Here is a 26,620-nt window from a genome sequence, read left to right as displayed (position 1 = left end):
TTCACTTATTTCAAATTTGCTGATGTAACTTAATTCGCTGTCTTCCCCCAACTTTTTGTACCTATTAATTATCCTGGTTAAAACACGTTTACAATATTCGGTCTTTTGTTTTCTCATTACATGTCCGAGAAATCTAACTTGCCTTTCCATAATTATTGTTATTAATATTATTTGGGTACCCGCTATCTGTAATAATACTAAACTCGTTTTTTTTTGCGAAATTTCCACAAGGCCTCAAAATGCCTTAAATAAAGCATGAGTTACGGAGACAGTCTGTAAAAACAGGTAAGTTTCGATTTAAAGCTTTCGTGACTGCAGGGATTCATATTCTTGGTTCTCTCGGTAAAGTCACGTGAAGGGAAATAATAAAATAATACAAATTAAACGTCGTGAGAATTTTATTTTATGTTTATTTTTTATTATTTTATTATTTCCCTTCTACGTGACTTGACCGAAAGAACCAAGAATAAAAAAAACAGGTAAGTTTTAAGATGCGATTTAAAAAAGTGTAACGGACTTAGATTCCCATTTGGATCAAGGAAGGGAATTCCACAATCGTGGAGCCTCGCTAGAAAAAACTCCGTCTCCCATAGAACAACAAAGTGTGACCTTTGGAATCATCGTGAGTTTAGACCAGAATCAGCAGAATCAAGTATTTGCAGTGGAATATAAAATGTAATTAGATCGGTGAGATATTTTAAGGAGCAAACTAATTCAGGGCCTTAAACGTGGTGAGAAGAAGACCTACTTTTCAGGGAGGCAGTGCAGGGAGGAGAGAACGGGAGTAATATGGTCACACGATTTAGATCTGGTTAAAATAGAGTCAGCTGAGGTTTGAATGTATTGTAGTCTATTTAATTTAATTAAACATTTTAGACACGCCAGTATTGCAGTTATCCAAACTTGATGAAATACGGTAAAGGCATGCACCAGCCTCTGTGCATCAGGCAGGGACGGCGTGGGTTCTCAGTCAAGGTATTTTGCGTAAGTGGAAAAACGAGATTTTGCTAATACGTGGGTCGTGGATAAGACCCAAGTTTCTGACCTCAGAGCAAGACCGAATTACAGTCCCCTCTATGGCTATACCAAAACTATCCAATGTTTAAGCACTTGGTGTGGAGATCCCAACAAAATCATTTCTCTCTTATCAGAATAACATTTAAGAAAGTTTAGTTTCGGTCATATAATTACGTTACTCGTCTTGTCTGTCCACGCTTACATGTGGTTGTTTTTCACCATTTCCTTTCAGTCATGTTCAATTGACTTGAAAAAAATGTAGAAATGAAATTCCATTGTGAAATCGTTTTTCTTAGAAAAACAATTATATATCTGGTAATCGGGACTGCCTGCCTCTGCATAGTGGAGGTGCATATCGGAGAACCATCTACATTTTTTGTTCATGAATGTCAGCGGAACTGTATTGTGTCGCTAAATATACGTAACAAATACTTTTTTTCATAATAGAGGTTTTTGGGGTTAGGTCGCTTGAATATATAAATGTGTTATTAAAACCCGCCACCACTCGACGGCCAACTAGTAAGGGTTGTCACGTAAACAGAACGTGCCAATTCGTCACTAGTACAGCACTAGTGTATAGTGTAGTGTATGGTGTAGTATACTAGTACAGCACTAGTGTATAGTGTAATATATAGTGTAGTGTATCATGTAGTATACTAGTGCAGCACTAGTGTATAGTGTAGTGTATGGTGTAGTGTATAGTAGTATAGTGTAGTATACTAGTACAGCACTAGTGTATAGTGTAGTGTATGGTGTAGTGTATAGTAGTGTAGTGTATTGTGTAGTATACTAGTACAGCACTAGTGTATAGTGTAATATATAGTGTAGTGTATCGTGTAGTATATTAGTACAGCACTAGTGTATAGTGTAGTGTATGGTGTAGTGTATAGTTTAGTATACTAGTACAGCACTAGTGTATAGTGTAATATATAGTGTAGTGTATCGTGTAGTATACTAATACAGCACTAGTGTATAGTGTAGTGTATAGTGTAGTGTATAGTGTAGTATACGAGTACAGCACACCGGTGTGTTGGAGAGCCAAGCCACAACATTTACAAACTGAGTGCGAAGTTTCGCCAGTAATTAGCTTCATCAGGCGACAGCCAGATTTGTGGAGACGTCTTTCTGTTTCGTTCCTTATGTAGATGTGGTGACCACACTTCTGCGCTCTTGCTCAATGTGGAGGGGGGGGATTACTGAGGCAACGTACATTATGCATGTGCATTATGCGAGCCCTTTTGAACTTGTGGCTTGGCTCTTCAGCACACCGGTGGTGCTGTACTAGTGACGAATTGGCACGTTCTGTTTACGTGACAACCCTTACTAGTTGACTGTGTCGGGTGGTGGTGGGTTTTAACGACACAACATTTACATATTTACGCGATCTAACCCCAGAAAACCTCTATTATGGATGATATTGGTCACGAAAGTCTACGTGTTAAACCGAATAATTTTTTTGTTTGTTCCATCATCAGCACCCAGAAGGTTGCAGCCGGCACAAGAGATCGCTTGATCCAACAAACGCTGCTTGGCAACATTGGCCTGCCAAAGGCCAAAGAGGCCATTGGACTCACGATGTCCGTCGTATTTAGGCGGAGATACAGAAGGGAGTTCTGCTTTATCGTTCTCGTGGCTCGTGAAAGTACCAGTTCAAATTGTCGCCAAACCATATTTGAGTGAACAACCGCGAGATAGCGAGCAAAGCGTTTCTCCAGCTCCGCAAGTTGGGTTCGCGATAGCGAGGCGCGTCACCTACCCACGGTGCTTCACGGCAAAAGTACAATAAGTTTGTGAGGCTTATTTTTGTTTGTATTGTTTTCGCGCCGGTTCCCATTTGCTTCCCGTAATTTTTTCCCCGCGTTATTTCGATGATCCGGGTCACGCTTTGTAAATGAGACCATGCTGTTTTCACTCGAGCTCTCACCTGGTTAAACGGAGTAAAGCAGACCCTTGAAGGTATTTCTTTCCCAATCAGATTATTTCTGTGGATTGTCCACTAAGGCCGTAGGGGAGGGAGAAAAGGTATATTTTTATACGAAGTGAAAGTTACATTTTTTAACAACAAAAAAAGAAAGGGCAAATTTACCCATCCTTTCAGTTTGGGGAGTTTAGAATTCGTGTATGAATAGAGGCTTATGGGTGCTCATGCGATCTGGATTAGCATGAGGCAAGGTATTTATTCTATAAAGGAATAATTCTGTTTTGTATGGACACGTGAGGTGCGCAACGGGGAAAATCCGTTTGATGGACAGAAAGCGGAATGAGCTAGTTCTAGAGCAGGGTTCGGTAGGAGAGCAGTCTCATCAGAACGATGCGGACGATGCGGACGATGCTGCCGAGAAGGAGAGCAGTCTCATCAGAACGATACGGACGATGCTGCCGAGAAGGAGAAAATAAAAATGCTGCTTGACGACGTGGATGGTAAGGATGGAGGCATAAAGTGTAGTGAAGAAGATAGCTCAAGATAGGGGAGTTTGAGGCCAAGACCCGCTGCCCCTGATCGAGGAGTTGGTATGTTTTGCGCGTTTAACTTTTTTCGCACCATACGTAGCCAACCGTGCTAATTGGAGTTTGAGGCGAAGAACTGCCCCTGGGCAGAGCCCTTAAGAAGAAGGCAGAGCAGATCACAGTCGTTACCGTTCAGGGTTCAACGTGACGAACATATTTGGCACGTTGTGAAAGGTGGAATATTTGAGAATGCATAAGCGGTTTTTTTGCTTACACGTGATTTAAACGGCACTGCAAATGTTCTTGTGTGGATTGTTGTGATGATTAAACCAAAACGGTGTAAGATTAAACGATTGACTGGTGGCACGAATTTCACTCGAGGGAACAGGGAGAGACGAATGGACCCTTTGTGTGGAAATTGTCTCCGCAGTGATGATGAGTGAACTGGCCCACTCAGCCCATTCAGCAATTAGTCGTGTGCCTGAACTGCTCGCCTTGTAAGGTAGCAAGCAGACTGAACTCCCACTGCTGCGCCCTTGCCGTGGATTGCATTGCTTGTGATGCAGTGCCACTGTGGGAGTCGTTCCACTGCACACTTTAGACCCGGTGTAAATGATTAATTAGGTGGTTGAGGATGGATGGACATAATTTGCTAAGCGATCTAAACATAGCTGCCTAATGCGGCCACGTGGATGATTAGGGTGGTGCAATGGGGGTGGGGGGGCAAAGCAAGTTAACTTTTTGAATGAAATTAATTGATAGAAACAATTTGAGAACATGAAAAATTCTGATATCACTGGTGTTTAGCCCTGGCCAGGAATCGAACTTAGTTCCATGAGATCATAGCGTAGCATGGTGCACGAACCACCATCACTGCCACTCCTCCTCACTTTTGATCTACTGTACATAATGTGCGCCTTAATAAAAAGGTTACTTAAATTAAATAAATTTGTGTACACTTTGTGAAGGTGTGTGACGGTGTACTTATATTGCAATGAGGTCACCGATCAAATGTAAACACTCGAGTAGATCTGTCACCAGTCACAGATTGCTGATCAAGTGCATACTCTCCGCATGAGTCTATTATTATTCTATATTTCACACGAGTGTGTTGATCTCTTAAGAGCGTGGAATACAAATGTGCCAGGAAGGAGTGCCATTGGCCAAAATGTCGCCCATTCTATGTTTATTTTTAAGGCCACAGTGTTTTTGGTGAGTGTGTTGGTTAAGTATGCCTGTCTGCACGCTTGAGTCTAGTTCACACTGAAGCACTTTTTATATCGGGATACTCCAAAAGTAATTCCTCTTCCCCCCCCCCCCCCATAACCTTTTCACGAAATCTTACGAAACGTTAAGGCATTCGTCCGTGGAAATGTCATAAACATTTGGCGTTGTTTCGGTGGCATCCGCAAACATTGAACCAGGGGCCGGCGTTGTTCACCATGCAACGATTCATCGTTATCGTCGCACGAGCATCTGTGGATCTACAGCCGCCCCTGTACAGACGCAGCAGGCGTCATCTTCTTCAACTTGTTGCCTCCACAAAGCTCCCATCTTCTGCAAACGTGTCGAACAGATGGGAACGTGAGGATGCCAAATCGGGGCTGACACAGTAGATGGGGCAGTACAATTTCACCCGAACTGTAAAATGAGACCTGATGTTCAGCCGGGCACTGGTGGCTGTGGTGACGCGGTGGCGAGATGTTACCTCCCTCGCCTAGTACGCAGGAGGTCGTGGGTTCGATCCTGACCCTGACGCCTGCTGCATATTTGGAGTTTGCGTGTTCTCCCCGTGGACTTTTCTCCGGGTCCTCTGGAGCGTATTTGGCTGCTATTAATTTCCACGTGATAAGGCCACTTCATTGAGCTATCATTTGTGGCCAGGTCGCTTCTGAAAGACGGCTGCATAGCTATAACATGTGGCCTGTAACCTGTGGAGACAATGACGGTTGTTGGATCACCACACAACAAAACTTGCGGGCTTCGACGTCGCAATCTCCTGGCGTGCAAGGGCATGATGGCAGTACGGCGAGTGGCTTCATTTTCATCTGTACGAGGGTTCGCGGAGATGTTGAATCGGCGGTGTGCTTGTGTGGGGGGTGTGTGGGGGGGTGCCTTTGTCTATTGTGTGTGGGGAGCGGTGGCATAGCGGTTAGCTGCGCTGCGCTACGAACCTGGTCACCCGGGTTCGATTCCCGCTCACGACCAACACCGGTGACGATTATTTGAGCCGGTCCTGGGCCTCCCCTAGGTAGACTCAGCCTCAAGTGAGTACCTGATCCGGTGTGTAAACATCGTCACTGGGGAGACAAAGGCGGCCAGGCGTGACGCTGGTCACCCACCCCCTCGTGTGCCGTGCCGGCCTTCATAGGTGCTCGCTAACAGCACTTGCCCCAACAGTCTGTTAAGGCTACACGGGGGGGGGGGGTCTTTGTCTTTTGTGTGGGTTGTGTCGCGTACAGTGTGCGCTGCTGGCCCAGGAGCGAGACGCGGCCATGCAAGAACTCGTGAAGCTCCAACAAGGTGAGCGCGCAGATGATCACTCACACAGGCATTGATCACTCACACAGGCATTGATCACACACAGGCATTGATCACACACAGGCATTGATCACTCACACAGGCATTGATCACTCACACAGGCATTGATCACTCACACAGGCAATGATCACACACAGACATTGATCACTCACACAGGCATTGATCACACACAGGCATTGATCACACACAGACATTGATCACACACAGGCATTGATCACACACAGGCATTGATCACTCACACAGGCATTGATCACTCACACAGGCATTGATCACACACAGGCATTGATCACACACAGGCATTGATCACACACAGGCATTGATCACTCACACAGGCATTGATCACACACAGGTATTGATCACACACACAGGTATTGATCACACACACAGGCATTGATCACACACAGGCATTGATCACTCACACAGGTATTGATCACACACAGGCATTGCTCACTCACACAGGCATTGATCACACACACAGGTATTGATCACACACAGGTATTGATCACACACACAGGTATTGATCACACACACAGGTATTGATCACACACAGGCATTGATCACACACAGGCATTGATCACTCACACAGGCATTGATCACACACAGGCATTGATCACTCACACAGGCATTGATCACACACAGTCATTGATCACACACAGTCATTGATCACACACAGGCATTGATCACACACAGGCATTGATCACACACAGTCATTGATCACACACAGTCATTGATCACACACAGGCATTGATCACTCACACAGGCATTGATCACACACAGTCATTGATCACACACAGGCATTGATCACACACACAGGCAATCCCCACACACAGGCAATCCCCACACACAGGCAATCCCCACACACAGGCAATCCCCACACACAGGCAATCCCCACTCACAGGCAATCCCCACTCACAGGCAATCCCCACACACAGGCAATCCCCACACACAGGCAATCCCCACACACAGGCAATCCCCACTCACAGGCAATCCCCACACACAGGCAATCCCCGCACACAGGCAATCCCCACACACGCAGCACCCATGGCGATGGGTATCCGCGGTGAGGGGTTGCCGTGGCGAGGGGTTGCCTTGGCAAGGGGTTGCCGTGGCGAGGGGTTGCCGTGGCGAGGGGTTGCCGTGGCGAGGGGTTGCCGCGGCGAGGGGTTGCCGCGGCGAGGGGTTGCCGTGGCGAGGGGTTGCCGTGGCGAGGGGTTGCCGCGGCGAGGGGTTGCCGCTGCGAGGGGTTGCCGTGGCGAGGGGTTGCCGCGGCGAGGGGTTGCCGTGGCGAGGGGTTGCCGTGGCGAGGGGTTGCCGTGGCGAGGGTTGCCGTGGCGAGGGGTTGCCGTGGCGAGGGGTTGCCGTGCCATATTTAGCACAATTGGCATTCCTCATGCCATTTAACGGGAGCTCACATCGCTGTCCCTGGTGATGAAGATCTCCGGCGAACAATCTCAGCTCTGCATGCACTACAAAGCACTCGGGTGGACGATGACAACCTACAACATGGCCGACGGGGCCAAGTAGTCTGCTTTCATGAAAGACTCAACTCGGTGAATTTTCCTTTCAGTTTTTATTTCATGGCCTCGCCCCGCACCCCTCCCGCTCGCTCCACTCGCGATCTCTCCTCCTAGTCCTCACCGTTCCCCCCTTGCTCCGGAACAAAAGTTCCCCTGCACATGAAGCAAGTAGCACCCTCTCTCTCCCCCTGTCTCGTTTCCGCTCGTTCCCTCACGACCCCCACCCATTCTCCCTGGCCCATCCTTCCCTCCACCCCAAGGCACTCGCCGTAATTCCGGTGCCCACTAACCACCCTCCCCATACCCCATCCCGAATTCACTGCATGGCCTTCAGCTACCCTCATTGTACCGCCCATAACCCTTGTAAAGCACCTCGGATAAAAGCGCTATATAAATATAAGATACTGAATCTCCATTTAACACATACGAGTTTACCTCATCAGGGGCTGCTGTGCCCCACCGTTAGTTAATATATCATTGTTAATTTATAAGCTTCCCCATCATTGTTGTATTTTAACAACTGCAAGTGCCGCTTTGCTCTGACCCCTGCATGTGGCACGTGTGTCAGTGTCCCACTTGGTGCTGGAGGAAGTGAATGCCATGCAGACGCAGCTGGAAGTGCAGAAGTCGTGCAGGCAGCGTGCAGAGAGCTTCGCGACAACGGTACGAGCCTCACTCTGGTGACGTGTGTGTGTGTGCACCTAGCAACGCACGTGTGTGTGTGCACATAGCAACGCACGTGTGTGTGTGCACATAGCAACGCACGTGTGTGTGTGTGTACACCTAGCAACGCACGTGTGTGTGAGCACCTAGCAACGCACGTGTGTGTGCACCTAGCAACGCACGTGTGTGTGAGCACCTAGCAACGCACGTGTGTGTGTGAGCACCTAGCAACGCACGTGTGTGTGAGCACCTAGCAACGCACGTGTGTGTGCGCACATAGCAACGCACGTGTGTGTGTGCACCTAGCAACGCACGTGTGTGTGCACCTAGCAACGCACGTGTGTGTGTGTGCACATAGCAACGCACGTGTGTGTGTGTGCACCTAGCAACGCACGTGTGTGTGTGTGCACATAGCAACGCACGTGTGTGTGTGTGCACCTAGCAACGCACGTGTGTGTGTGCACCTAGCAACGCACGTGTGTGTGTGCACCTAGCAACGCACGTGTGTGTGTGCACCTAGCAACGCACGTGTGTGTGTGTGCACCTAGCAACGCACGTGTGTGTGTGTGTGCACCTAGCAACGCACGTGTGTGTGCGCACCTAGCAACGCACGTGTGCGCACCTAGCAACGCACGTGTGTGTGAGCACCTAGCAACGCACGTGTGTGTGTGAGCACCTAGCAACGCACGTGTGTGTGAGCACCTAGCAACGCACGTGTGTGTGCGCACATAGCAACGCACGTGTGTGTGTGCACCTAGCAACGCACGTGTGTGTGCACCTAGCAACGCACGTGTGTGTGTGTGCACATAGCAACGCACGTGTGTGTGTGTGCACCTAGCAACGCACGTGTGTGTGTGTGCACATAGCAACGCACGTGTGTGTGTGTGCACCTAGCAACGCACGTGTGTGTGTGCACCTAGCAACGCACGTGTGTGTGTGCACCTAGCAACGCACGTGTGTGTGTGCACCTAGCAACGCACGTGTGTGTGTGTGCACCTAGCAACGCACGTGTGTGTGTGTGTGCACCTAGCAACGCACGTGTGTGTGCGCACCTAGCAACGCACGTGTGCGCACCTAGCAACGCACGTGTGTGAGCACCTAGCAACGCACGTGTGTGAGCACCTAGCAACGCACGTGTGTGTGTGCGCACATAGCAACGCACGTGTGTGCGTGCACATAGCAACGCACGTGTGTGCGTGCACCTAGCAACGCACGTGTGTGCGTGCACCTAGCAACGCACGTGTGTGTGTGCACCTAGCAACGCACGTGTGTGCGAGCACCTAGCAACGCACGTGTGTGCGCGCACCTAGCAACGCACGTGTGTGCGCGCACCTAGCAACGCACGTGTGTGTGTGCACCTAGCAACGCACGCACACGTGCCTAGCAACGCGCGCGCCTTGCAACGCGCTTGCGTGTGCACCTAGCAACACACGCATGTGAGCACGTGGTCATGCTCGAACCGGTGTTGGGCCCTCGACACTTGGTCCTGGGCTTAAAGGCCATCTCCAGGACCTTGGCCCTGGGGGAGTGTGGCCTTGACCTGAGGCCTTGGCTTTGAGGCACCGGCCTTATCACCGGCCTACACCTAAAAAGACCCCCAAAACTTGGCCTTCGCGGCTTTTGACCTTGACATCGGACTTCAGAATCAGAGTATGTATTTATACAGGAGGAATCCTATAAGCTATAAAGCTCTTTTTCACTATGCCCAGTAGGGGCCGGTCAGAACGTTACAACACCAAGCAATGTGCAGTTTTGCTGTTCCTCCTGTTCCATTGAAGGAGCACGGACTACAGTGGCTTTACTACATGGCCCATAGTTTGGGTTGCATGGCCACAGTCGCACTACTGCTGTGGCTTGTGTTCTTTAATTGTCCGTTTATGATTCGAGATGGGCACATCGGGCCTGCTGATGTCTTGTTGCGGGTTGATGGTTCCACCGGTGTCTTCGAGGAGGAATTATTCATCGGTTCAGATTGCAGTCCCTAAACTTGTTTTGTTTGTAGCGAGCGCTCTAAACTAACGGTCCACCCAAACAAACAAAAAAAGTAAACGCCCCCACGCTCCGACGACCTGTAGCAGCCAAGTCACGCCGCAGCTGTCCCCCCGAACAGCTGAACAAGGAGAACAAGAAACTGAAGCGGATGAGCATGGCCATCATGGCCAAGGTGGGCATCCACGAGTTTCCAGATGACCTGCTGGATGAAGTCTCCAAGGAGCTGGAGCCGTCCGGTGAAGGCGCATCGGCGGCATCTTCCACCGCCGCCGTCCCCGCCGCGGAAGCCCCGGCGCCCGCCAACGCGGAGCTCCTCCTCCAGCACCGGCAGGCGGTGAAAGGTGAGCTTGCTTCATGCACGGCCGCGACCCTGCAGACGATCGCACGGCGACGGGTCTCGGTCCCCGCTCATCGCTTTCGGGGTCGTCGAGGTCACGGGACTTCCGCTATGAAAGTGGCTTTGAAATGTCGTCACGGTTCGCTTTGAGGCTGGTCAACAGTCTTCGCGGTGCTGTAGTGGCGATATGTTAACAGCCTCGCCTGGTATCCAGGGGGCCGTGGGCTCGATCCCAACCCCTGACGCCTGCTGCTGTGTATGTGGAGTTTGCGTGTCTCTCTCGCCGTGGTCGCGTGGATTTTTCACCGGGTCCTCCGGCGTTTCCCCTCCATATTTCTAAGCAACACCACGCGTTTAGAGTATTTGGCCACTGCTATAAATTGCCACGTGATAAGCCACGTCGTTGAGCTATAATTTGAGATAGCCAGGTCGCATCTGAAAAAGAGCTAATCCCCCAGTCACATGCTAATTTCTGACTATAGCATCATGCTAATCCAACACATTAACATAGCTACTTCAATGCTAAATTCTTCTGTTGATATGTAAGCTCCTTAAAAGACGCGGCCAAAGCTTGGCCGTGTTCACCGAAGCGCTGTCTTCCCGACAGTTCTGTCTCTTCACCTGAGGAAGGCTACTTGTGTTGTGGCCGAAACGTCGTGAGAATTTTTATTTTATTATGTTTTATTTTTATTATTTTATGTCAATTCTACATGACTTTACCAAAAGAACCAAGAAGAAGAGCTACATAGCTCAGTGGGCCTTACCTGATAGAATAAAAATACAGTAAAACCTTGGATTGCAAGTAACTTGGTCTGCGAGTGTTTTGCAAGACGAGCAAAAATTTTAATAAATATTAATTTTATAAACGAGCGAAGTCTTGCAATACTAGTAGTACGTATATGCTTTGTCTGCCGAGTGTCACGTGCTCACAACTGATATACGAGTGCTTTGATATACGAATGCTTTGGATTATAAACACGTTTCCGGAACGAATTATGTTCGCAATCCAAGGTTTTACTGTAGTCCAGAAGCTTACTTTAGTTTTAGTCACATGATCACAACTGGTGAATGTTTTTGTTGCTATGACCGTATTCTCTGGATTAAACGATGCACTTTTTTGCATTTGAATCTCGGGTGCAATCCTCGGGTGATTTGGTCGTAGGCGTTTCGATCTTCCGAGGAAACAATGGGCAGCGCTTAACCTGGATCCGCACACAAACCGCGGAAGATGCCTCGTGCACAAGTGGGAAAATCAAAGTCTCTCTGTCTTCCTGTGTCCGATTGTGGGCTACGAACTCTAAACCCTTGGAACTCGTAACTTCGCACTGCCCCAAATATACATTTTAAGGTTGTGGGTGGGTGTAGTGTACCTATGCATGTTGAACTTTGTTCACATCGCACAAGCCAACCGTGCTAATCGGAGGTGCGGATGAGTGGGAAGGTGGGGGGGTATCTGTACTTCATCAACTCTCAGGCAAAGCAATCGTTTGATTTAATCACTCACAACTGACTCCATCATTGGTCCTCTTCATAGCCTATGGATGCTTATGTATTTTTTTCCCCCCAAAAGAAGTTGCCACGGTGTCTGGCCCCGTCCCGACATATGAGCGGCTGTGGATTTCGCAGACTTGGAGATGCGCGTGACGGAGCTCACGGAGGAGCGGACCCGGCTGACGGAGGAGCTGAAGGCTGCGGAGAAGGAAAAGACGCAACTGGGGGAGGTCATCTTTCACCAGGAGCAGACCTTTACCAATTACAATCATGGTGAGAGAGCGAAGAGCCACGGGCCTTCGGTGCCTCACAATCCAGCCTCCGTGTTACGTTTAAACTGCTCCATTTTCTACGCCGAACCGTCGAAGTGGGTGTCCAGTTTGTGGTTTGTATCAAGAAGTCGGTTTGTTATTCCACGGCACGTCACCAAGGTCTCCAGTGCGTATCTTGACACACTTGTGATTTGTCACCAGAGGCTATTTATATTTTTGGGCGATGCCTATTGTTTTTATTTCAGCGGTGTCAGTGTGTTGATGTGTGTGTGTGTGTCAGTGTGTTTGTGTGTGTGTGTGTCGGTGTGTGTGTCAGTGTGTTTGTGTGTGTGTGTCAGTGTGTTGATGTGTGTGTGTCAGTGTGTTGGTGTGTGTGTGTGTCAGTGTGTTGGTGTGTGTGTGTCAGTGTGTTGATGTGTTGGTGTGTTGGTGTGTGTGTGTTGGTGTGTGTGTGTCAGTGTATTGATGTGTGTGTGTGTGTGTCAGCGGTGTCAGTGTGTTGATGTGTGTGTGTGTGTTGGTGTGTGTGTGTGTTTGTTGGTGTGTGTGTGTGTCAGTGTGTTGGTGTGTGTGTGTCAGTGTGTTGATGTGTGTGTGTGTCAGCGATGTGTGTGTGTGTCAGTGTGTTGGTGTGTGTGTGTTGGTGTGGTGTGTCAGTGTGTTGATGTGTGTGTGTGTCAGTGTGTTGATGTGTGTGTGTGTGTCAGCAGTGTCAGTGTGTTGGTGTGTGTGTGTGTGATTGATGTCAGTGTGTTGGTGTGTGTGTGATTGGTGTCAGTGTGTTGGTGTGTGTGTGATTGATGTCAGTGTGTTGGTGTGTGTGTCAGTGTGTTGGTGTGTTGATGTGTCTGTGTGTGATTGATGTGTGTGTATCTGTGTGTGATCGATGTGTGTGTGTCTGTGCGTGATCGATGTCAGTGTGTGTGTGTCAGCGATGCCCGTGTGTTGATGTGTGTGTGTCAGTGTGTTGGTGTGTGTGTGTTGGTGTGGTGTGTCAGTGTGTTGATGTGTGTGTGTGTCAGTGGTGTCAGTGTGTTGATGTGTGTGTGTGTCAGTGGTGTCAGTGTGTTGATGTGTGTGTGTGTCAGCGATGCCAGTGTGTTGATGTGTGTGTGTGTGCGTGATCGATGTCAGTGTGTGTGTGTCAGCGAAACGTGTGTGTGTGTCCACGAAACGTGGACCCCCCTAATGGAACATCTTCGCCGGTTAGAAACATTTTGGCTGGCCTGCCTACAATCCATCCTGGGTTTAACCAGACTGGATTGTGTGAGGAGCTCACAAATCCTTGAAAGATCTCGACAAAGTCCCATCGGTGAGCTCCTCCGGCAGGCAAGGCTGCGTTGGCTGGGTAATGTAGCCCGCATGCTCAGCCACCGCATGGCGAAACAGCTTTTGTTCGGCCAGATAGAAGGGGCTAAACGGGCGCGGCACGGGCTAGAGAAGAGATGGAGTGATATGGTACAGGAGGACGTGGAGCTGAGTGGACTTGCCGATGACTGGTACCAGCGGTGTCAAGATCGGCCTCTGGAGGAGGCTCGTGAAGGACGCTACTGGGCAGTTGGAGGCAGTCGCCCTCCAACAATAACGGAGGGCGGAGGAGCGACGCTCACAACAACGAGCGGAGCGCCGGGTGGCTAAAGCACAGCAGGTTGGCACAGTAGAGGCACAGGTGGTGCATCAGCCAGTCATCTCAGTCAGTCGACCCGTGGCACCTGGGTCTGTCCCGTGACCTCCTGGCAGCAGGCATTCGACACTTCACGTGGCCTTAACGTGCACATAGCCTGGCACAAGCGTCATAGTGATGTCACCGCCACTTAGTGAGGAATGGCAGTTGTTGTTATCAGCGATGCCAGTGTGTTGATGTGTGTGTGTGTGATCGATGTCAGTGTGTTTGTGTGTGTGTCAGCGATGCGAGCGTGATGTGTGTGTGTGTGATCGATTTCGGTGTGCTTGTGTGTGTCAGCGATGCCAATGTGTTGATGTGTGTGTCGACAGTTTCTGTTCTGGCGTTGGCGGAATTTGCGGAAGTGCAGAAACAGCTGGAGCTTGAGAAAGAACTGAGACAGAAGGCAGAGGAGTATGCACACAAGGTACCCACGTGCCTCTCTTTCTCATTCGCACTTCCTTTTCTCTCGTAGCGTCCCGTTTTCTGCAGCCGTGCGTGGTGTGGGTTTCTCAGAAGTCTGCACGCTTTATCTGTACGTGGATTCCAGCCCCTGTTCACGCCAGCGTGTGGCAGAAGTCGCGCGTGTACATGAACGTGCCTGCAGCAGACATGGACACACAACGCATAGCAGTTCCCGTCAGCGCGTGTGCGTGTGGACTCGTGTGTACGTAAATACGTCAATGGGATGGAGCGGTGGTAAACTTGTTTCACGTCGCTGCGCTGCGAACCCGGCGAAATGAGTTGGAATCCTGGCCATGGCTGAGATCAGCAGAGAAAACTTGACCTGGTTCTAGGCCTCCCCTCGGTCGACTCAGCCTTTCTTGATTACCTGGTGCGGTGTATTAACATCGGCACCTGGGAAGACAAAAGCGGCCGGGCGTGGTGCTGGCCACGTATGATGGCCTTCATATGTCCTCGCTAACGTCACTTGCCCTAATAGACTGTGTGCGGTGTTGGGGGGGGGGGGGGTCTTTATCTTAATTGAGTTTTCTTTTTCTTCGCATGGCTGATGTAGGTGTCGAGCAAAAACTGTAATTGTACATTGACGTGGTCGAGCCGGATGATTGCGTTAGGAATGACGGAGTGGTGAATCATCGCTGTGGTGACGCCTCTTCCTCCGTAATTGTGAACCGGGCACCGAGTCGTTGTTATACGTTCCACGGTCTGTTCTGGGTGACGACCACAGTCGCACACTGGCGGAGAGTTTTTTTTTTAATTTTCCATCTGCGCATAAAGTGTCCACATCTGCTGCCATGGTTTGCGCAGCGGTATGCGGTTTAGGGGTTTGTGGCTCTTGAGCTTCGTGGAAGATCGAAGCCAGCGATGACACAAACGACGATATGTCCCGCGGGCGTCCCTCGACTTCTGCCGGTGACGACGCGATGGGTTCTGTGGCGTGCGCGCAACGCGCGTTGCTCGCCAAAGGCTTCGCGTGCTGCCGACGTCCAGCACGTGCAGACCCCACGGAGGCCACGTGGCGCTGAGGCACAACTCACCCCTTGATCGCTGGGGTTTAAACGATGCTAATGTCCCGGCAGATTCACTTCGGCATTGGTGTAAGTGAGCTGTTCCATACGCAGGGATGTCATGCTGCACCCTGGGTTTTCTCTGGTCTCCGATGTTGTGGATCACCGTGCGTGTAAAAACGGTTAATAATCACACGTGGCCCCTGTAATTTTATTTTTTTTAATTCGACGTAAATGATTCAATGTTCGGCCGTGTGACATCTAAACGAAACTATTTTTTTTTTATTTTACCAGGTAAGGCTCGCTGAGCTATGTAGCTCTTTTTCAGAAGCGACCTGGCCACAAATGATAGCTCAACGAAGTGGATTATCGCGTGGACACTTATAGCAGCCAAATACTCTAAACGCACCTATCTTGGGATACCTCAAATTATCTACTATATTGCTGACTAGCTTTACTACCCGGTTTCGCCCGGGACTTGGATTCACCACGCCCGGCCACCACTTACTCGTTTGAGGCTGAGTCGACCTAGGGGAGGCCCAGGACCGGTTCAAATAATTGTCACCGGCGGTGGCCGTGAGCGGGAATCGAACTCGAGTCGCCGGGTTCGTAGCGCAGCGCACTAACCACTACACTACAATGCGTTTCGCTTCCACATGCGAGGGTCACGTGACAGATTTGACGTCACAGCTCACTTGCTGTGCAAAAAAATATGCATTATTGAGCTCCCCCCCCCCCCCAAAAAAAGTGTATTTCTATAATGTTTGCTTAGTGTATAGCCTGGAAACTACCCACATGGCAAATTTCAAGTTTGTTGCATGTCGGGAAGTAGGCTAAACATTTTGAACAGACACGCATAGTCACAACTTTACCTTTTATATATTGCTCATAACAGTAAGACCAGGTTTACAGATACGATAGAAACTCAGGCTGAATGCCCCTACGATTACTATGATTCATGGCATAAGTTGATAAGAGATATTTTACTTGACAATAAATTGGAATTCATGTTTTGACTTCTCAATACTGCTAAACATAGTCATACAAATCTGGTCACACATACACACACCTACCAGATCGTAAGACGCATCCCTAACTTTGGCTTTAAAATCCAGGGCATTAATGTGTCAATCTGAAAGAAAAATAACACATTTGTATTCAGATATATACCTGGATAACGATGACAATAATAGGTTTTACCCTTTCTTGGAATATTACTAAATTATTCTGTATTTTTGATACTGGCAAAAAGATCCCATAGATACACCTGGATAATATGTGGGTCAGATCGTACACCTTGGGCGCACCCCAATAGCCAACTAATAAAGTCCCTCTACTTAATGAACAAAACGTGCCAATGTATTGCTGCATCAGCATCACCGGTGGTGGTGTTGGGCACATTTAGACGTTTCGCTGATAGCTACAACAACCAGCATCATCATCATCATCATCGGGCAATTACCAGAAATATAAAAACGTCTTCCAGTCCCGGGGCCCTAAATGGGTCATCACTACGGATGGTGATCAGGGGGTGGGACGTGGTCAGCACCACAAGGTGTCTGTCAGCCGGGCGGTGGAGGCTATGCACGTGGTCTGTAGTAATCCAGCACTGTGGGGGCAGCAGCGAGGGTTGGTGGATCGCGCAAACGTTAGTTTAACACGTAGTAGGCTTTCGCAAACCAATATTATCAGTCGTAAAGGTTTTTTTGGGTTAGATTGCTTAAATATAAACTCGTGACTAATTGGCACGCCTGGTTAACGTGACAAATCTTACTCAGGGGCCGTGTCGGGTGGTGGCGGGTTAACATACCCTGGCTCGCCAGGCGAAGGCATTATAGCAAAGGGCAGGATAATATATTCTGAATTGGGGATTTTGTGTCTCTTCTCCGCTGGCTCCCATTTCCTGCCATGTGATATAAACGCTCATTAATTGGCTGAAAACATCTTAATATATTGGGCAATTGTTGGTCGCACCGGCTCACCGACTGACTGCTACTGCTGCCTTCCGGCTTGTCTGTGATTCCCCACAGATTGTGAGATGCAGTCTGCATAAACAACATCGCTATGCATATTTATAGGGGCGCTACGGTGGCAGGAAGTCTTGGCGGCCTGGTGTTAGGGGTGGTTGTGGGTCCCAACCGGTGGCGCCTGCTGCATATTTGAAGTTTGCGTGTCCTTTCACCTAGTGGTGGCGGCGTTTTTATTTCCCGGGTCCTCCGGTTTTTCCGTCCACGTTTTAAAAAAAATCAACGTACGCTGGGACTGTTTGGCTGCTGTAAGTTTCCACGTGATAGGCCACTTCGTTGCGATATCGTTCGTGGCCAGGTCACTTCTGAAAAAGAGCTACGTTGTTCAGTGGGCCTCACATGGTAAAATAAATAAATACAATTGTTTATCGGCACGTGCGGTCGCTTGCGGCGTGCGGAGATCTCCGGCGTCCTCGCCCCCCCACCCCCCTCCCTCACGTTTGTGCGTGCCCCCCCCCCCCACGCAGATGCTGGTGGAGCAGAAGAAGATGCAGCGGCAGAGCCAGATGCTGCTGCAGAGCCACGCGGCCGAGCAGCAGCTGATGGAGGCGCTGGAGGATAACGCCACGCTCACCAGCCAGCTGGAGGCAGAGCGGCGCTCGCACCAGCTGCAGGTGGCGCTCGCTCCTGGGCTCGGCTATTTGGCTCCCCCACCGCTCTCCGCCCCCCCCCCCCCACTCCCCCACGGCGGGGGGGGGGGGCCCAGCACCCCGGTTATCTGTGGTGCGGCACCCACACAAACAAAGACAGAGATCCCCCGTGTAGCCTTATACAGACTGTAGGGGCAAGTGCTGTTAGCGAGTACCTGTGAAGGCCGGCACAGCACACGAGGGGGTGGGTGGCCAGCACCACGCCCGGCCGCCTTTGTCTCCTCAGTGGCAATGTTTACTACTCACCGCACCAGATGCCTCATTTGAGGCTGAGTGGACCTAGGGGAGGCCCAAGACCGTTTGGGATAAATATAATCGTCACTGGTATTGGCCGTGAGCGGGCATCGAACCCGGGTCTCCAGGTTCGTAGCGCAGCGTAGCGCTAACCGGCGACACCACCGCTCCCCACCCACACGCATCCGTCGCTCCGGCTGGTTCCATTGCGCCGCAGGTGAAGGAGCTGCAGGAGAAGTTGGAGAGCCTGGAGCTGCGCAAGGAGCTGGAGTCTCTGCAGCGGCGACTGGAGCTGGCCGAGGAGGACATGAGGGAGAAAGACGCGCGCACGGAGCGGGCGGAGGCGTCCGCCCGAGACCTCAAGCACGAGGGTGCGGCGCTCACCGCGCTCACCGCGCTCACCGCGCTCACCGCGCTCACCGCGCTCACCGCGCTCACCGCGCTCACCGCGCTCACCGCGCTCACCGCGCTCACCGCGCTCCTCGGCCACGCTGCCGTCGTGCAATGGGGGTGGTGGTGGGAGGGGTGGCGGCGCTTCGAAGGCAGAGTTTATGGCGGTGACGGTTAACGGCACAGCTCCTACGATCGCTTGCCCACGCCACTGCTGGACGAAGGGAGCTCCATTGGAGGGAGCGCTACAGAGCCCCCACGTCGTGTGCCGTTGCCGGCCTTCGTAGGCGCTCGCTAACGGCGCTTGCCCCAGCAGTCTGGTAAAGGCAACACGGGGGACATTTGTTGTGATTCCACAACGATCGGAGCAGCCCCACGGAGACACGGCGCTGTGCCAGGCTTGGTTCAGGGGGAGATGGTCAGGGAGTCGAGGGATGAGGTTCTGAGTAGGGGCCCGCCGGCTTTGAGGTCCCGTTCTCTTGAGACGATCGGCCAGATTGGTTTGCAGGTGGCCATTGGGTGACCGAATGGGAAAGGGTTTGTATCTAAATTGTTCCATTCTCTGTAACAATTAAAAAAAAATAACAACAACGTACAGCCCTTTGTTGTACAACTGCCGGATGAAAGTATCTTCATTCCAAGTCTTGGGGGGATTTGTTTGACTATACTTTACCATGCTCGGCACTGCAGGTTACGCTCAGGTTGTCATTTGAAGCTGTGGAATAATATAAACCACCGCGTTAATCGAGGATGTTGCTATCCTGTGAGTTAATATTAAATACCGTGTAACACCTAAAGGGGCAGCCCTGCAATTGCTTGCTTACTCCACTGCTGGTGGAAGGGCCTCTACTACATCGAGCTGCGGAGAGCCCCCTCGAGGGTATTTTAGCCTACTTTGTACATTGTTTGGCCTACTCTTCCACGCTCATCAGACGTAGTGGAAGTGTGTTGGTAGTCGGCACGCTTTTGCCCCGCGACGTGCGACCTTCCGGTCCACGAACCGCGTGTGAACCCTGTTACACCGCCGCTCGGTGGACGGAGCGGAAACCTGCACCCCATTCATTCAACTTGCACGCCGGGAGATTCCATTGGCGGACTCTGACATGTAAGTTGGTGTGCTGAGCGACAGGACGCATTGCTGCCTTTGAGAGGAAGGGTTCGTGTATCCATCAACCTGTACCTGAGATGAAGTGGCCGTCGAGTGTAGTGACGTCGTCCGTGTCTATCGACTCAAATGAGTGCGTGCAAAAACACGCGGTCAGCGTCGCCTCTTCCAATGCTCAGCTTGGCTTTCCCCCGGTGCTATGGGATTACTGAGCATACAGGCACGGATATAACACATTAATACACGGGTAGGCTAGCACCATTGTAATAATAATAACAAGTTAATGATTACATGTATTGCAATGTTTAGCCCTTGTTAGACAGAGGCTCTCCCACACTGTGTTGGTTCTGGGGGTTGTTTGACCATACTTCACTAACCTGGTCAATGTGGTTTGGTGAATGGTGGCAGGGTGCCCAGTAGTTATTAAGTTATCACCGATCACTAATGGATCATGGGCATGGCTAGGAATTCAAATCGGTTCACCAGGTTCATAGTGCAACGTGTGTTCTGCTATGCCACCGCAAGTTGTAATGTGAGAAATAATACAAATTGCAGCTGAAGTGATCGCAAATGTCAACAGTCGTCGTTAAATATGATGAGTTGCCTCGGACTATGGGAGCCATGAGCATTGTGCTCCTAGTGGAATCTACATGAATTGACAACAATTCAACACAAATCAATTGGTGGACGAGCATTCACATGCGCAGCCCCCACAGTCCGGAACACTCTCCCGCTACACATCCGACAAATAAAATCAATTAACCAATTCAAATCTAAACTAAAGGCCTATTTTATTTGTCCGAGCATATGCTGGAAAATATGCATTTACATGATTGTCCAATTTGGCTCATAACTTTTTGGCCACTCCACCACCCCTCCAGTGAAGGTTCTCTAAAATCTTGCGAAATGTTGGGATTTTTGTGGTCTGGGGTATGGAGACCGAACGGATGTATTTATTTTAATTAATTTTCTCTGCGATTATTTTTTCCTTTTTTCTCTCATTATTTATTTATACAAAAATTGTTTTATATGCTAAGTCGTGGGGCTTGGTTTTCATATTATCTGTGTACAGAAACTGGATAATAGATGTGCAGCATTGTGGGATGCAATTGCATTAATGTAAAATTAAATAATTATTACATTAGCTGCAAATGAATGCTAAAAGTTGGCCTGTGTGGCCTCTTTCTGTTGAGGGCCTCGCGCCTTTCTACTTAGGCCCCGCCTCTTTCTGTCGAAGCCCCGCCTCTTTCTGTCGAAGCCCCGCCCTATAGAACACAAGGTTTGGGATGGTTTGGGTAGTGGTTGTGGATGGAGGGAGGGTGGGGAGTGTGGACACGGCAGTGGTGGGCTGGGGACTGCAGGCGTTGGGGCAACTTCACAACGAGGACCACCACCACAATCCCTCTTAGAGCGGCAAGATAATAAATAATAGAATACATTCCTGGTCGTGAACGGTCACCGAATTGTCAGGCGCAAAGTCAATTTAAGGGGACTTAAGTGATATACGTTAATCTTTAAGGCTAAAGAAACACCCGTTACTTTGAAATCTTAAGTTTGGGCAGCGACATGACCGCGCGATTGGCAGAACGTTTGCCGCTTCTTGCAGAGGCACACGGTTCGAGCCCCATGGCCGCCCTGGTTAATACTGCGGGGTCGTATTAACCCTAAAGACCCCTTGACCTTTATTGTTTTTTTGTTTAAGTAGGCCACGTGTGTTGGTGCCATGGCTTTGTCAAAACTGCTTTAAATGACTCGCGAATTACTCAGTTGGGAAGGCGTTTCGCGCATTGCTGTTGTGCCCTCTACTGTGAAATTTGGCAGGACCCTCCTGAGAAAATAATCTTCAGACTCAGTGAGGTTCTCCTGGGCAAAGTACATTTTATTATATGGAAATTATACCGACATTATTAAGCTCATCGTTGCAAGTGAAAAACTCATATTTCATACGTAGGCTTTCGCGACCAACAAATATTATCAGGCGGTCGCCAGTTGTCTGATTACTGGCACCTGCCTGATGTTGCTGGTTGTAACTACCAGCGAAACGTCATTCCGCAATTGTTCAACGTGTGTGTGGATCGCTCCCCCAGCATTACTGGTGGCGCTGCTGGAGAGTGAATACATTGGCCACGTTTATTCGCGTGTCAACGACTTTGTTAATTGGCCGTGCCGTGTGGAGGAGGGTGTCTGACGACGATGACGCATTTTTTTTTACCCGTGCAATCTGACCCCCAGAGAAGCCAACGGCGAAGGCTGTCGTGGCCGCGTACGTTTAACCTGCGCGCGTCGCCCCCTTCCGCCGTCGGTCCCCGCAGTGGAAGAGCTTCAAAAGCGCCTGAAGAAAGCCACCGAGCCCCCGGCCCCGCCGCCGCTCCCACCCATGCCCGCTCTGCCCCCCGCAAACCCCCTACGGTGAGGAGAGCGCGGCGGGGTCCCCCGCGTCACCAAGTCCGCCCGTTTGCTGGTGGATGAACTGTTCTTACCCCAAGATGCGTTAAACAACGGAATACCGCCCCGCCCCCCCCCCCCCCCCCACCCCTGTCTCTCCATTTACTTTCGGTGATGTCCGTTCATATTCGTTCCCGCCGCACCTCCGATTAGCACAGTTGGCTACGTACGGTGCGAAAGAAGATCAATGTACCCACATACGCACATACCTCACCAGTTAAGTAGTTCAAGGTGATTACACTCGGCATGGTCTCGTGACGATAAATCAATGAGGCTTTGTTAAACAACTCGGGGAACTACAACTACAAACACCACCTCTGAGTAAGCATGTAGGGAGAGATACGGTTATGGTTACTGAAAGGTAGTGGTTGTTGTTCTCCAGGTTGTTTAATACAGCTTAATTATTCTTCTGTCTTATGGCTGCTAATGTAGATGCAGAGCAACAACTACAATTTCACATTTAGGTGGTCGGGTAACAACTGTGTCAGGAGCAGCGGGAGTGTATACCGCTGTGATGTCCACTTCGTGTTTTCGGATCGGGAATTGCGTCGTTATGCGGTCTGCTCTGTATGAGCCAACACTGCTGGAGATTTTTACATTTGTGCATCAGGTATCTGCATCTGCTGCCATGGTTTGTGCGGATGCGGTTTAGGGTAGACAGTGACCATTGGGGAGGCTCAAAAGCTCATGGTCCACCCTAAACCGCATACGCATGTGCGGCAGGGACGTGCGGTCAGGGGAGGCAGAGCCTCAGCTGTTATACTGCAATGAAAATAGCTGTTACGAAAAGTAAAAAAAAAGAATAATAAAATAACATAAATATTAAGATTTTTCCACTGATCTGTGTTCTAAATGCCATTTCTGTACGATTCCAATGATTTATATAGTCAAAATCGCCAAATTTGTGGAGCTTCGCTGCATTATACAGGAAGTGACGAGAAGTGAGGCAGCGACGAGCTCAGCCTCCCCTCTGATTGTGCAACCCCTCAGTAACTGGATGGAGCGCGGGCAATAAGCGTGTGCCTGTTACTATCTCAGTATGTCACCAATGTAATGTTTGTAGACCCCTTCATTTCATGTCCTCGCCTTCCATACTCCAGGTAACTTATTTCACGTGTGTGTATAAAGATATTTAGGCTCGCTGGTCTCGTCATGAAACTGCAATGAAAAAGCACCAGGGGAGGCAGCTATCACATCTGCCTCACTGAGGAGGACGTGTCTAACACGCCCCCCTCAGTGAGGCCACGCCCCCCTCCGTGAGGCCACGCCTCCCCTCAGTGTGTGAATCTGGCTCTGACATGAGCCAGTGCCTCCCCAGCCATTGACCTCACCGCACGTCACTGATGTGCGGATATTTATAGTCACGTGACCATCCTGGGTGTAATCGCCTCAAACTACTCAATGAGTGAGGTGCTTTGGAGGGGATAAAAATGAGAGAACACTTTGAGACAACAACAACAACTTACTCCACTTGTTTACCTGGGAAAGTCTCGCTCAGTTCCATTGCTCCTTCTTTCAGGAGGCCCTTGCCACGTTTACGACCGCAATGTGGCAGTGGAATGGTCTGCATTTTTAAATGTTTATTCCGTAACGTACGATTTAAGCAGCTCAAGTCAAAAAGTGTGCGGCTCCCGTCAAAATGGCTACGGGGCATTGCTCATCCCCACCCGAGGTTTGGGTGCAAGGATTGAGCCAGCATTTGCATCGTGAAACCGGAATTTGTTTCCATAATACAGGTTTTTTTTTTGGGTTAGTTCGCGTGAATATAATGTGTCGTTAAACCCGTGAAACGGGGTTGAGCGACACATTCGCGCTTCCGCGATCGTACCCAAAACGACCTGTATTATGGATGATATCGGTCGCCAAAGCCTACGAGTTTAAACGTAACGAGCTTGGCCGCGCTGTCGCGATGCTATTTGCTGCGCTTTACGTGTCGCCAGCTTTCCGATGGAAGCGGTCGGTGTCGGTGCCGCGTGGGGTAGGCGTGCGTGCGCGCTCCCCTTTGCCGTTCTCCGTTTCAAAAAAACTTTCCCTCCTCCGCGTCCCGTCGCTGGCACGAATCGTTGTCGCAGGACGCTCATCGCGCTGCTGAAGAAGAAGGACGCCGGCCTGCCTTCGAAGGGGAACGCGCCCGAGGGTTCGGCCGCAAACGGTACGGCCGGCTCGCGCGCTTGCCCGGTGAGATGAGCTGCGCGAGTTTCCCTCGGCTGGAGAGGTGTCGCGCTCTCCGGCTACGGTTTGCCGGTGTGCTCCGTGTGGGTGATGCACGGCGCATCTGGCAGGCGATCGCCATTTGTGCCGTTTGCTGACGCAGCCGAGGCCGTGAGGCTGTGCAATGATCGTCGCCTCATGAGGCAGGAAATGTGTCCCCCGGTGAATTGCTGTGGGTGGGTGTGCGCACGGCAGCAAAGGAAAATCCCTCGGTGATCTTCAGCCAGTCGTCCAGTAACTGCCCCTTTTGCGTTGCTAGCATACCGGGATGAGCGTTGAATTGTGAAATGTCATTTTGGGGAGCACTGTGACAGAGACGCGAATATAATTGGCACAGTTGTCCACGTATGGTGCGAAAGAAGTTCAACATGATACGTACGTACGTACATACCAAACTATTGTCCGAGAGATACTCCGGAGCTGCGACTCACGCTTGGCCTGCGTCCGTGCAGGCGAGCCGGACTCCCTGGAGGAGGTGCGCAAGAAGGCGGTGGACGAGATGATGGAGCGGATCCGGAGGGGCGTGCCTCTCAAGCCTGTCGGTGGGACCCTGGTACCCCTCTCACCCACACGCACGGAAATCCACTTAGTGCACCCTGGTGCCTCTCACCCACACGCACGGAAATCCACTTAGTGCACCCTGGTGCCTCTCTCACCCACACGCACAGAAAGCCACAACAGGTGTCCAGAGATGCTCGCATTATTGTTTTGGGTTATTTATTTGTATGTTTTATGTACTTATGTTACATCATTTTATTTTTCATACGCATTTATTCGTTTCTTTTTTACAAACACGAAAATCCGCGACTTGCTGTCCCTCGGCACAACGGCTACCACACGAAAGGGGGTAGGGGGGTGTGGAAAAAGACGAGAAGAAGGGGAGTGATGGGGCCCACTGCCTCCAACCAAGTGGGAAACCTCACGTGGGGGGCGGGGGGGGGGGAAGGAAGATTTCAATGGGGAGGGAAAAACGGGGGGGGGTGGGAGCTATGGGGGGGATATAACCAACATGGCTAGCGAAGACCCGAGGGTAGAGGGGAGGGTGGAGCAGAGGCAAAGAAAAGGGGAAGATGAGGTAACCATGAAAAACCCTAAAAATCAGATAACATACAGATAACATACAGATAACATCCGTGCGTCTAGTGAGCTCTTAACACTGGCCGTCCACCGTTCCGAATTCAGCTCCTGATTGACCTCTTGAGGGGCTAACGCATTCACGCTTCACCTTCTCCCGTTTATCGAGACAACTGCAAGTTGCAGGGTGGGGGGGGGTCCTGTTCACCGCTGAATCTCGGAACGCGCGAGTGGCTCGGCGTTCATTTTATTTCTAGAGGCGCAGCGCCGTTCTTTTTACTGACATTGTGCTCACCGCAGAGAACTGTAGCGACACGACCGCACTCTACGATGGCTGGCGCTGAACGGTACCGATGAAGTCATTTTATTTTAGTTTTTCTTCCAATGTACGTCATCGGAACGGGAAAGGTTTAATCTTATGCCACCACGTGGCACAAGAATAAGACGATGGACATTGACGGGAAAAATAAGCCCTCCAAATGGAGTCTCTAAGGTTATCAGCTGTCTGCTCATTGTTCACAGCAATATCAATGGGTACACCAAATGAGAGTTAATTGGCAGCTCACGTGTGGTGGGGTAAAGCGTGGGTAATCCCGATTCTTTCAAGACATCCGACCGGCGGGGAAGAGTAGGCCAAATACCCTCCGGATGTTCTCTCAGGCGTCTCTCGTGGAGGCCCTTCTGCAAGCAGTGGCGTGAGCAAGCAAAATGCAGGCCTGCACTTTTACCTTTTTTTATTTACACTTTTGAAAATTTAAAAAAAAACTGAATTCCTTCCCAGCGTGGAATGGTCGTGAGCCCCGCCGTGCCGCGTGTTTTGCTCGTCGCAGGCTCGAGTCAAGGTGCAGCCTAAGGAGGAGAGCTGCGACAAACCTAACAGCGCCATTGTGGAACTCAAAGGGATCCTGGTGAGTAACTTACAGTGAGGGGAAAAAAGTATTTGATCCTCTGCTGATTTTGTACGTTTGCCCACTGACAAAGAAAATGATCAGTCTATAATTGTAATGGTAGGTTTATTTGAACAGTGAGAGACAGAATAACAACAACAAAAATCCAGAAAAACGCATGTCAAAA

The 26,620-nt window shown here is 50.3% G+C and overlaps 1 protein-coding gene across 3 annotated transcripts in view; it reads left to right on the top strand.

Annotated features, from left to right (window-relative positions):
- Positions 1-26,620, top strand: part of SHTN1 (shootin 1) — a 60,975-nt gene that overhangs the window by 20,528 nt on the left and 13,827 nt on the right. For all 3 annotated transcript variants that reach the window (XM_076070566.1, XM_032962609.2, XM_076070565.1), the window contains 11 exons: positions 5,928-5,988; positions 8,092-8,186; positions 10,297-10,519; positions 12,142-12,279; positions 14,274-14,368; positions 17,905-18,051; positions 18,539-18,692; positions 22,129-22,225; positions 24,334-24,413; positions 24,925-25,025; positions 26,377-26,454. In XM_076070566.1, coding sequence (XP_075926681.1) covers positions 5,961-5,988; positions 8,092-8,186; positions 10,297-10,519; positions 12,142-12,279; positions 14,274-14,368; positions 17,905-18,051; positions 18,539-18,692; positions 22,129-22,225; positions 24,334-24,413; positions 24,925-25,025; positions 26,377-26,454 — 1,236 coding nt within the window. In that variant the 5' untranslated portion in view covers positions 5,928-5,960. The remainder of the gene's footprint in view (positions 1-5,927; positions 5,989-8,091; positions 8,187-10,296; positions 10,520-12,141; positions 12,280-14,273; positions 14,369-17,904; positions 18,052-18,538; positions 18,693-22,128; positions 22,226-24,333; positions 24,414-24,924; positions 25,026-26,376; positions 26,455-26,620) is intronic.

Source organism: Petromyzon marinus, chromosome 29 (assembly GCF_048934315.1).
Source record: "Petromyzon marinus isolate PM22_M1 ecotype Great Lakes invasive population chromosome 29, UKy_Petmar_22M1.pri1.0, whole genome shotgun sequence".
Taxonomy (NCBI): Eukaryota; Metazoa; Chordata; class Hyperoartia; order Petromyzontiformes; family Petromyzontidae; genus Petromyzon; species Petromyzon marinus.
Note: the sequence above shows the minus strand (reverse complement) of the source record. Positions and strands in the feature narration are given on the sequence as shown.